The 12,910-nt window shown below is 34.1% G+C and overlaps 1 protein-coding gene across 2 annotated transcripts; it reads right to left on the minus strand.

Moving 5' to 3' along the window:
- Positions 1 to 1,575: 1,575 nt before the first annotated feature.
- LOC110026788 (probable sodium-coupled neutral amino acid transporter 6) lies at positions 1,576 to 3,922 on the minus strand. 2 transcript variants are annotated; one of them, XM_020727918.1, is made up of 2 exons: positions 3,670 to 3,922; positions 1,576 to 3,543 (listed from the first exon to the last, which is right to left on the minus strand). In XM_020727918.1, the coding sequence occupies exon 2, from the start codon at positions 3,449 to 3,451 to the stop codon at positions 2,015 to 2,017; it is 1,437 nt and encodes a 478-aa protein (XP_020583577.1). In that variant the 5' UTR covers positions 3,452 to 3,543; positions 3,670 to 3,922; the 3' UTR covers positions 1,576 to 2,014. The 2 variants fall into 2 exon arrangements, with proteins under 2 accessions (XP_020583577.1, XP_020583579.1); XM_020727920.1 differs by having other exon boundaries at positions 1,576 to 3,458; positions 3,544 to 3,922.
- Between the last annotated feature and the right edge of the window lie 8,988 nt (positions 3,923 to 12,910).

The following is a 12,910-nucleotide window of genomic DNA, read 5'->3' on the forward strand; positions in this document are numbered from 1 at the left end:
TGATACTTATCTAATGATATTATTCATACTTAATTGATATCGATCTTCTTTATAAGCTCATTGTTTAGTGACGCAAATTTATCAATGGTAAATCTCTCCATCCATCTAGGCAATCCTAAGGCTAAATTATTAAAAAAAAATAATGTTTAAATTATTTGGTTTATTTTTCTCTAATAACATTGTACATTTATACAGGCATATTATAACTATGATTTCTTCAGTTATAAGTTTTTTATTATCTCATTTTCCAGGAAGTTATCAAAGGTCATTAAGAAGAATATTTGTTTTTTGGCATTTTCATTACTTGCCTTATATCATTTTGCGTGTTTTGCTTGAATTGCATGAAGATATTCATGGAATATAAATTATTATCTATGACATTTATTTGCTTTTTGCTGATGTAAACTAGAGATATATTAAACCTGGTGAAAAATAATGATCTCTTTAAATTCAAAAAACTTTCCTCAAGAAACTTCTGATAAATCAAATGCAAAAGGGTTGGTGTTATTTAAAATCGTGGAGTAGACGGAAACTAAAGGCTATAAATTATATTTTTGAAGGAAATTATAGCATTAATTAAATTTTTTATGTATTTGGTTTGGCCAGATTTTATAACCTTGGTATAAATTCCAAGAATTATTTTATCTTTCCATCACTCCTTATAAAACCAAATTCAACACTGTCAAACAATTCATTCAAACTTGTTTTAAAACCAACTCCAAATGATAAGATTATCCATTATAAATGGCGGGTTCTAGTGATATCTTATGCAATTACATGGTAGACCTATTTATAAATACCAAATGCTAAATTCTTTGAAGCCAAATTTGCTTATGCTAGGCAGATTTGATGTATAGTCTCACAGACTGATAAGAATCTCTAGGCCGATAGTTTGTTGCATAATTATAGTTACACTACTAAGCCTAAATCTTAACAGTCCTACAACCCCATCAGATAATTTAAGTCAAATTTTCAATATATTTTTCTCCTAAGGAGAAGGCCCCCAAACTGACCCCTTTTTGTGCTTTTAAATGGCCCTGCCCTATGCCAAGATTAGACCATTTTCGAGACAACGATAAGCTATCTGTTAGTTCAGCGAACTAAATTGTTCTTGATCCTTCTATCCACACTTTGTCCATCCTACTTTTCTTTCTGGTGCTTAATCATAATTTGTCTATATGAACTATCAATTATGCAAAACCGGGTAAATTTGGAGTATTTCCTTCAAATTTATCTCGTTTAAACTTTAAAACGGTGTGCATGGAAGAATTTCCACATTATATTTACATCCAAAACTCAGAAACGCATGTATTACACTAGGCCTCAAGTATATTAATGTCAAAGTTTGGAAACTTATAATGTAGTCAGATAATGGCCTCATTTGGGACTTCAGTAATGAAAAATGGACTGCAGAACTACTAAGTTCTAGTTGAATCGTCTCATTCTAAGATTTTCAGCAAGACGGTGCTGCAAAGTTAGCTAAGTTATTTGTGCCTAGGCATTTAGAACTGTAAAGGACAAATAATCAAAAAACTGAAATACATCAACTATTTACAGAAAAGTTATGGTAGCTTTTCAAACAATATAAAAGTAACAAGATAGTTTTTCGTTAATTTAAATCAATGAATCATGAAGTCGAATAATGTAGCATTATAATTGAAAAAGAATAGAGAAGCTAAAATTTGGGAGAAGCCTCTGATCAAGTAAAAGAATTTGGTCATCCGAACATGTTAAAAGACTCCTCATTTGTTGTCAAGTTCCTCTCATGCTTAACCACATATACTTCACGAAATTCCTCAAAAAAGTTTTATTCTCAGCAATATATAAATGACCACAAATCATCTCATACCTGTTAGCAATAAGGCAATAACCTTCTGCAGAAACCGTTTGCAGAAACATAATAGCTCTTGGAATCGATACTACGCCCTTTCTTAAAGCTCATCTGCAGCTAATCCGAATGAGTGCCATATTACTCAAAATGATATAAAGGCCGGAAAAATGCATAAAATGCCTATTACGAAGAATCGCTTTGGAGGCCATAGACATTCCCTACAACTCCTACAATGCTAACCAATAGTGCCCACGATAACATCATCCACAACAATAGTCTCTCTCCACGATTCCAACCCACACCTTGCTTGTCCAATTTTAAAGCAATCAAACAAGGAAATATGAATCCTAAAGACAGCCCAGTGGTGGCACCTGTAAACTTGAAGGCAACCCAGATGTTAGGGATCATGGCAGAACCAAGATAAATAAGTCCCAACAATGAGGCGGTCAAAGCCAGCGTCTTAACCCTACTTTGAGGTAGAGGTTCTTTAAACAGCAAAGCACTCACTGTCTGCCTAAGAGAAAAATGGATCACAGGAAACACAAGAACAAGATGAAGAACATAACCAATTCTAACAACATAGTTCAGTGATGTACTGAATCCAATCCCTAAATCCTTGTCAAAATTGGTGAGCACATCTGATTCAGTGTCATCCCCGAACAACAAGTATCCAGAAACCGCAGTTGCAAAATATACGAGCACACACAACAGAGTTGTGATCCTCCCAACCCTATACATCTTCTGAGGAGATTTTCCCTTGAGCTCATTATAGATCGGTTGAACATTAAAATGGCAAACATAGGCATTTGTCATGATAGGAACAACAACTAGCAAATCCAAGATAGCTACTTTACTCCCCAAATCAGGCCCCATCCTTGGTTTTGCTATCCTTCCCTCCACAACCTTCGTAAAGGCAACTGCACAAGATACTACAACAAAAACAATGGCAAGAGCAACAGATGCAGCTGACGTGAAGCTTAACGAATCAATCTTCTCCAAAGCACATAAGGGAGCCAGAAACACAACCAAAACAACTAGAATCACAAGCTTTCTTAGATCCCATACTCCATGGCCAAGCAGTTGTTGGAATACACCAACATGATCTGGTGAACCCGACATCACATCTCCTATGATAATTAGATAGACCACAAGTATACCTGCATTGTTGATAATTATAGAGATTTCTGATAGGATCCTCATACGGAAACCAAGGGCGGATTGTACTACTTCACCATAGGAAGCAGATTTGCTGAGGTGGGAAAACCGAACAAGAAGCTCAATACTGATTTCTGATAGAACTCCCATCACAACTATAGCGAAGGAACCAAGAACAAGACCAAGAGCCTTCATGGTGGCGGGAAGGGCCATGATCCCGGCGCCAATAATAGAGGTAGCAAGGTTGAAAACTGAACCGGGGATCCCAGAGCCAGAATCACTGCTAGCCCTCTGCCTGTCACCATCGACGATGAGGGGAAGGACATCAAGTTCATTAACATTATCTTCTTCAAATCGTTCCTTAACTGTGCCATTATGATTAGGACTTTCAAGCTCAATGCCATTTTTAAGAGATTGAAGTTCTATGGAGGTACTTTTGGGGATGACAGTGTAGCTGCTGTTCATATTAGATCTAAAAGAGAGCTAGAAAGAGCAATTAAGAGAACCGTAGAAAAGAGGATTTGAGTATCGATCAAAATCTGATTTTTAAGACTGACCTGTCAGATTTGGAAGGAGAAATCAACCAAAAGTAAGGAGCACCATACGGGGCAATTCATAAAAAACAGGGCTTTTCAGATTTGAAAAGATGACCAATAGGACAATCTTGGTTCAAAAAAAATAACCTTATTTCCTCACGATCGAAAAACTCAGATTTGAGATAACCGACGAAAAGCAGGTGTGGAGAACAAGAACGTGGACCTATAGAAGGTGTGATCAAATGAGCACATCTTAGCTTTGTGATTCGTTCAAAGAACTAAAAATAAGAGATCTGTAACTCGAAAAACACGGCATTGAATGCCTGGTAATGAGGAAGAGACAGGCCTTAGTGCAAAACTCTACTAATTCAGTTTGCTATGTATTTAGTGGAGAGTTTGACCTCGGTACAAGAAAATGTTATAACCAGATCGGGTTCGCCAATAAGGGAACGAATATATCATCAAAATATAATTAATTTATATTTAATTCGCACATATCTTATTCATATTTAATATATTTACCCAACAAAAGAGAATGTAATCTTAGAAAAAAATTTTCATGCCGAGTCTGCAGGCAGCACGCACGCAGAGCAGACTCCAATAATATGTCGACACATGCCACATCAAGCCCACCTCATAAAATATTACAAAAATGAATTTTTTTCGTCTAACCCAATCCGGACTTTTTCGGAGCTTCGAAGAGAAAAAACTTTCACGTCGAAGCTATGCGGATCATTTTTGGTGGAGATAGCTGCTTTCCAATTGCTATAGTTTATGAGGTCCGCACACCAATTTTTTCGACATCATTTTCTCTTACGGCCAACACGCATTTTTTCGATGTCATTTTCTCTTGCAGCCTGCACACCATTTTTCGACGTCATTTTCTCTTGCAGCGGACAGGTGACCTCTTGAAGATGAACTATAAAAATAGATATTTTATGTATGAAATGGAGGAGATTTATCATGTAAACAGATAAACACATGAGATGAAAATGGAGATTAGTTTTCATATTTTTTTTATTTTTTTGGATTTTTTTTCAACTATTTTTAAGGTGTTATATTTGGTTGTTATTATGGTTTTAGGGTGTTGTTATTATTAGGTTTTAGTGATTTTCGAGTTGTTTATGAGGAGTTTTTATGGTTTCATGTAGGTGTTATTGAGGTGTTATTGTGACGTTATTTGAGTGATTTTTTTTTAAAGTTAGCAAAGCCTATTATGAAAACTTTAAGATTAGCATTCTTTATTTTGCAGCTTGGTGAGAGTGGAGATAACTGTATCGGGCCAACTGCAAACAAATTACTTCACACTGTTGTTCACAACGAAAAAGAAGCATACGAAGTATATTGTGTTTTTGCAGCTTGGTGAGAGTGGAGATAACTGTATCGAGCCAACTGCAAACAAATTACTTCACATTGTTGTTCACAACGAAAAGAAGCATACGAAGTATATTGTGCTTATGCTCATCTTATCGGTTTTACTATTCGCAAGGGCATGCTAGTTTTTGGCCTAACTCAAGGAATATTAAGATGAAGGACTTCATCCATGGTAAAGTAGGTTTCAAGAAACAGTTAAGGATCACTAAGATTGTTAAATATAAAAAAACGGACATAAGGATTGGTTGTCCAGCAATGATTCAGTGCGCAGTTGATGGTCAAGGCAATTGGAGAGTTGAAAATTTTATAGAAACTTGTAACCACTCCTTAGCGAGCCCTGTTGATAAGCACTTTTTGCATTCCAGCAGAAAGATAAGTAAAATCAATGCAGATGTGCTCAGATCGATGACACAATCGGGTATAAGAATTACAGATGCATTTAATTTTCTTGCTACATAAGTTGGGGGAGTGGCGAATATGGAATGTACGAAGAAATATATCTTCAATTTCATTCAAAGATATAAAAGATTTAGAATTGAAATTGGCGATGCCAATTCTCTATTGCAGTTGTTCACAGAGAGACGAGTCGAGGATAGTATGTTTGCGTGGGACTTTGAAATTGATGAGAATGATAGGCTGGTGAGATTTTTTTGGAGTGACCGCACATCCAGTCTTGGTTATGATTGTTTTGGTGATGTCATTATTTATTATACCAGTTATAAGCTAAATAAATATAATTTATGTTGTACTCTTTTTATTGGTGTTAACCACCATTGGCAAAATGTTTAATTTGGAGTCGGATTCTTGTCAGATGAGACGATTGATTTGTTTAAATGGTTTTTTAAAAAGTTTATCTATTTCATAGATGACAAGCATCCAATAACAATCTACATTGATTAGGATCAAACAATAGCTACAACCATAGAACATATTTTACCAAATATACAACATAAGTTATGCTAGTAACATATGTTCAAGAAATTTTCGTCAAAGGTTCACTGTGGAGTTGGGAATAAGACAGTAACCGATCTTTTCTATAAATGTATGAGCAAATGCAACTCTGACGAGGAGTTTGAAAATACCTAGGAGGTGATGATTGAAAAAGGAAATCTGCAAAACAATGTGTGGTTAGATGGTATGCATAACGTTAGACATAAGTGGTCTACCACTTTTAATAAATAAATTTTTGGAATGGAAATTTTATCGACCCAAAGAAGTGAGTCCACCAATAATATTTTTCATGGTGTCTCAAAGCCCACAACTTCTATGGCCGATTGTTTTCTAGTCCTTGAAAATGTCATGAAAACATGGTGGCAGATTTTAAGTGTGATCAATCTGTAATTACTCCCATAACTAAAAGCAGTTCAATATTAAGGCAGACAACTTCATTTTACTCAAGGAAGATGTACTCAATGTTTGATAAAGAGTTTATACACGGATCATGTGATTTTCAATTATAATTATCTGAAAATTGTGATTGTAAGTATTTCATTAAGAATTTGGATGATCACTTCACAAACACACCTTAGGTTGTTAATTTTGACTGGACCAGTTCAAATATTAAGTGCATTGTAGAAACTTTCAAATGATGGGGCTATTATGTGCTCACTCTCTACGAGTCCTCAACTTCAGAAACTTTCAAATGATGGGGCTATTATGTGCTCACTTTCTACGAGTCCTCAACTTCGAACATATAAAGTAGATACCAAATAAACATCTCCTATTGAGATGGCCTGCAAATGCAAAAGGGATATATATAACAGTTATGGATATAAGCATCTCCAAGAGGCACAAATATGAAATGCTAATTCAAGTGGCCTCATATTTCACATTCAAAAAATTGAATATCAAATTAGTAATGCAGCATAGGGGAATGAAGAAGCTGAGCAGTGCATACTGGACTCATTGAAAAAATTACCATTTGATGTGGATGACATAGTAAGTTAAAGACGTTCTCATTCCAGGAAACAGTAGAAAAGGAATAAAAAAACCAGATAATAATGAATCCAACTTGAATGAACTAGCCAAGAGGCACCCTAAGGGAATATCTAATTCCAGGTTAAAAGGGTATTGGGAGAAGAACAAGAGAGCAAAATGTATATTCTTTCTATTCCGATGTGAGTTTAATTTTGTAGCTAACAATAAGTTTTTCTAACACTTACCATGGTACACAGGAAAGCGAAAAGAAGCTTCAACAAGCCAGGAACCAGAACCAGTCCCATGTGATCCAAACCTGTGTTTAATGTCTGATTTTCTCACACAGGTCAATATATAATGAAAAATGATCATCATTAGGTTTTGCTTTTTCTAGTTCTTATTTTTTTGTGTCGTTACCCGGCCATAAACATTCACTCATGATTATTCCAACATTGCATAATTGGTTTATACCATAGCCCACAGAATCATATACTGAATTGATGATGGATTCCATTCGTGATATATAATTTTCAGCACAAAATATTCAATTACATTATTCTTTTGTGGAATACTATGTAAAAATAAGTATATTAAATCAAACAATATTGCAAACATTACTTATTCAATTTTTATTTACATTTGGTTTTTCAGAATAGCTTAATTACATCAGTTTTATTTCATAAACGCATAATTGCATAAATAATTCAGATCAACTATTGCTCCAGTATCTGCAAATGACTATTAATTGGTTAAAGAGTGATAAAACTGATATGATTTGAATTTCTTTCACTAAATGTTAGAATCCTAAATTGATATGAATGTAAATGCTCCTAAAATGCCGCAATAACCCCCCTAATAATGTTGCAATAACCCTCTATTAACTAATCTGCAATAGTCCCTGCAGAACAACTCCAATAACGTCTCAATATTGTTAAATTTAATATAATATGCAATTCTAAATAAAATTTATGTAATTAAGGTATTTTGAAAAACTAAATGTAAATAAAAATTTCTTAAGTAATGCTTGTGGTATTGTTAAATTTAATAAATTTATTACATAAGTAATCATCAACTTCAAGAATATGTTATTTTATTTGAACATACTTCAATGATATTTCTTAAAATCATTGATAAAATTACAAAACATATAAAAAACTTTCATTTATGTTTCAAACAACACAAATTTACGCATATCATGAACTATTTTGCTCTAAATCTAGGCATATCTTCCTCTCATCCTAATTTATCACTCGAATGTCTTTGGGTCTGTTTAGGGCAGCTGCAGCTTATTGAATAAACTGCTGATTAAAAATAATTTGTCGATAAACTAGACACGGTGGCTATTACAAATTTTATTTTTTTTTGAAACGTCTAACCGCAGCCAGAAAGCTGTCACTGCACTTAGATAGGTGCGGTGTGAAAACGCTGTTTTCAGTGTTTTGAAAACACATAAGCTGCCAAGACGCAGTTTACCCAAACAAGCTATGTGTGTTTTCAAAATGTCATCGCACCAAATAAGCAACCCCAAACGGACCCTCTATTTATTTGTACTAGTGTTTCCATATATTTACATATGAATACATCACAGTCAACGAAATTACTCTATAGCAGGGCAGCTGCAGCTTATTGAATAAACTGCTGATTAAAAATTTAAAAATAATCTGCCGATAAACTAGACACGGTGGCTATTACAAATTTTATTTTTTTTTGAAACGTCAGACCGCAACCAGAAAGCTGTCACCGCACTTAGATAGGTGCGGTGTGAAAATGTTGTTTTCAGTATTTTGAAAACACATAAGCTGCCAAGACGCAGTTTACCCAAACAAGCTATGTGTGTTTTCAAAATGCCATCGCACCAAATAAGCAACCCCAAACGGACCCTCTATCTATTTGTACTAGTGTTTCCATATATTTACATACGAATACACCACAGTCAACAAAATTACTTTATAGTACTCTATAGCAGAATGCCTTTGGCCATGAAAACTAGCAATTTTTTAAGTCGCTCTTGAAAGCTCTCCTGACATCCTTCACAAAATGTTTAATCTGCAAATTTTAATGTTAAATTAAATCGATGACAACACATACAATGCAAAAAAATTGCTTCAAAAATGACTGATCTTCTACTGAGTGCGCTTAAAACGTCACAGATGATCGTTAAATATTTTTTGTTGGGTAGGGAGTCTTACAATCTCCATTTGCAATTCTTCAACTCCCCAATTAGTAGAGTCCAATGTTGGCTATTAATTATTGATATCAAAATGAACTCTACACTTTTAATTATTTTACTCCTAATGTGCTCAACAAACCGTGTCTGGTTTTGATCTCTATACATCTGCATAAAAACCCAAAATCATTGAAGAAATTTTATCATGGTGGGTGTGTATAAGTGTACTGTAAATTACTTGAAGTTGAATATTTACCGAATATAATAGTGACACATAGAGGTAGGATCTATATAATTTGGGTGATTTCAATTCTTATTTTTCAGTATCATTGCAAAACAAATTGACTTGCTCATTTGCTAACCATTCTTTATTCAATATATTTTCAAGTCATTTTTCGACTTATTGAAATGTCTTCCTCACTAATTATAAGGTCGTCCATGCATTTGAAACATATAAATTTTTGACAATTGAATACAAAAGTAATGCAGAACATAAAAAAATGAGAGTGTACTTACATGGCAGTGTATATGCTTTAACATAGATTGATTACTTCCTGCATGTGAATTGAAATTTGATCTCTAGCCAAAAAATTGATAAATAATGATGCTGGAGGAACCTATGAAACCAAAAACTCTTCATGTATAATGCCAACATATGAGTTATGAGACATAAGAAGAAAAGGTTATGTTCTATACCTTATCAGGATAGTCATCTACAATTTCATAGCTTATGTCATTCTGATCTTCCTCTTTATTTACATCTTTAACCACATTCATTATTGTTAGATCAACCATATGCATTTCTTCTTCAGGTTCTGTAATGAACTGTTCATCTACTTTATTAGATGTTGTTGGTTGAAGTTTCTCTAGTTTCTCAGTATGTACATTTGGTCGAGCAATAACAATGATAGAAGTATCCATTCCTTCTGTTATTATTGGTTGTTGTGAATTTGGCTCATCCCTTATTGTTTTTCCATATTCAAAATGTTCATGTGCTTTTATTACCTCCTCTGATTTTTCAATCTATGCTAGTAAATCCTCTAATGAACATTTGTGATGTTGCTTCACTTCCTTTCTTGTTTTTCTTTTCTTCTTCTTTGTTGTAGTGAATGAGGAACTTATTTTCCTCTTTCTTCTATATCCTCTGACCTTAACCCTTTGGATTAAACAACCCAGTAAGGAATCATGTATCCATTTCTTTGCAAATTTCTCTTCTAGTTTATTTATTATTTTTTCTAATTTATTGACATCAGATATTAATTCTGTCACTTTGTTAGCTAAATTAGTAAAACAGGTATTTACTGACTCTTGAAAGTAAAAAAGAAATTTTTGTTGATCTCTAAGTATTTGGAATATTTCTTCTAACCAAATATTACTACCTGTATGTGTATGTGTTGGTTGAGGGTTGCTTTGAATGGGAACTAGAGGATTAACCTCAAAAGAATTGAGTGACTGTGGTGTGGAGTGAGTTTCATGTTGTGGTTTGATCTTGATAGAACGAGATGGTCATTCAAATGGAGGTGCGAGTAAATGGAGCTCATCATCTTTTAAATCCACAAAAAAATTATAAACCTATAAGGAATTTCAGACAAACAACGTCCCTCCCCAATAACAACACATTTGCACCTAAAGAAAACCAAAATAATATCACAATAACCCAAGAATAACGCCATAAATAACACATAAATAATATCATAATTACACCCACAAGACAGTACCATTTACCAGAATAAAAACAACACAAGACCATAATAACACCTTGAAAGGATTATGAGATAAATGACTCATCTGTGCAGGGTTAAGCCTCTTGAAGGCCAGATAAATTTGTGCTGAGTTCCGGATCACATTTGCTGGCCACCTTAGCATGCGAGGTCTGACCTCAGAAGCAGCGGGGACAACCAGATATGTGTGCTCATAAAATCAGAGTTGTGTAAAACATAGATAAATCATTATTTGTTATGACCAAAATAAAAAAGGAACTTTTGAAAGTTGTGGAGAAGACACTTACTGTTAGAGGAAAAACAAAACCATTCATGTATCCCAATGGCTGATCCTTCTTTATTTTAATGTCACAGGAATTCACTTGCTCAATGAGAAATTCACATACTGTAGCAAGCCAATTAAATGAAGATAAAGAATATACATTCTCACAAATTGAGCAAAGCCCGTTGGGCAAACTAAAATTGCTAGAAGTAAAACATAAATTTGACAACAAAAAATTAAGAAATAGTTCATCAAAGGGAATAGAACACTCCCAGAGTGAAACCTTCATTAGGTCACTCATTTTATGTCTGGCATCCACACCACATAAGGGAGCTTTATTCCAACTTGTTGGTGATCCTCTGTTGGGCGTGCCTATTAGTAAAACAACTTGATCTGCATCAAATCTTAACACTTTCCCGCCCAATTTGAATATCAATTGATCAATATCCCAACGTTTCAATATGTGCATAGTCAGGATATGATCTTGAGGTTACGAAGGGAGTTCAAAAAATTAATTCAAATTCATTGCTTTAAATTTAGTCCAGGTCTCCTAAAAATGGTTGGCCGGACCTTATCAAGAACATCTCTAACTGCCAACATCTCTAACTGCTGATGGACGACATCTAAAATTCATGGCTTTTGGGTTCATAAACCTACATGAATACAATAACAGATTATTATTATAACACTAACAAAATACCAACAAATTATTTTAGAGTTATTTTAGGGTTATGTTGGGGTTATTTTGGAGTTATTTTGGAGTTATTGTACCAGCATTTAGTATTTTATCGGTGTATGTTGGGGTTATTTTGGAGTTATTTTGGAGTTATTTTGGAGTTATTGTACCAACATTTAGTATTTTATCGGTGCTAGTATTTTATCGGTGTTATAGTGGTGGTATTGTGACATTATTTATCTAATACTATGGCATTATTGTTGTAGTGTTGAGATTTTATTTTGGTGTTATTTTGTAGTTATTTTAGCAGTATTTTTTTATAATACCGTAGTGTTAGTGTATTGTAAGAGGAGAGTGTGTTGTTAATTGGCTCAAGTTGGAGTTATTATGGAGTAATTTTAGCAACATTTGGTATTACCAGGGTATTATTGAATGCAAAAAAAAACAACCACTAAAATTACCTTGATAAGTTTTGTTGGTTCTTAGCCGCTTCAATGTCCTCCTTCTTGGAATTTTTGGCCTCTTCTTCTTACAATCTTTCTTCACCATCTTCTTCGACTCTTCCAGATTCGTCTTCTTCAGCTCTTCCAAATTCGTCTAATTTGCCTCTTCCAATTGCATTTTCTTAGGATCATCCAACTCCATATTTTTAATCTCTTCCATTGTTATCACGCTTCAAAAGAAAAAAATTAACTACATGAGTTCGCACCTCACATACGCTTGTACCGCACTAAACCTTAAGTTAGCAGAGGCTTACATAATCTGAAACTCTGCACAGAAGCAATGTGAACCCTAGCTCACCAACGTGCAGCTATGAGAAACCCTAGTAGAAAATAGAGATTGACTCGTTTCGAGTGGAATCGCAGAATGGGAAAACTTTCTCCAAACCACATGTTTTACCTTTTTGAAATTTTGGGGTTGATGCGGGTCGGGTCAGACATAAAATTTTTTTTCTTTGTAAGAATTTATGAGGTGGGCCTGGTGTAGACGTGTGGCAGCATATTATTGGAGTCCACACGCAGAGGTGCTTGCGGACTCCATATGAAAATTTTTTTGAAAGGTTAACATTGTTTATGTGCTGGAGAAATTTCTATATAATTTGGAGGGGCAGTATACTACAAGGCAAACATGATTTACGTACATATAAGAAGATTTACATACCACCAATTTCTATGTATTTGCATATCTAATACCTAAATTTTATTTTTTGCAAATATATATATATATATATATATATATATATATTTGAGATAAACAAAAAAAAAAAAAAA

This window comes from Phalaenopsis equestris, unplaced genomic scaffold, assembly GCF_001263595.1.
Source record: "Phalaenopsis equestris unplaced genomic scaffold, ASM126359v1 Scaffold000400, whole genome shotgun sequence".
NCBI classification, from domain to species: domain Eukaryota; kingdom Viridiplantae; phylum Streptophyta; class Magnoliopsida; order Asparagales; family Orchidaceae; genus Phalaenopsis; species Phalaenopsis equestris.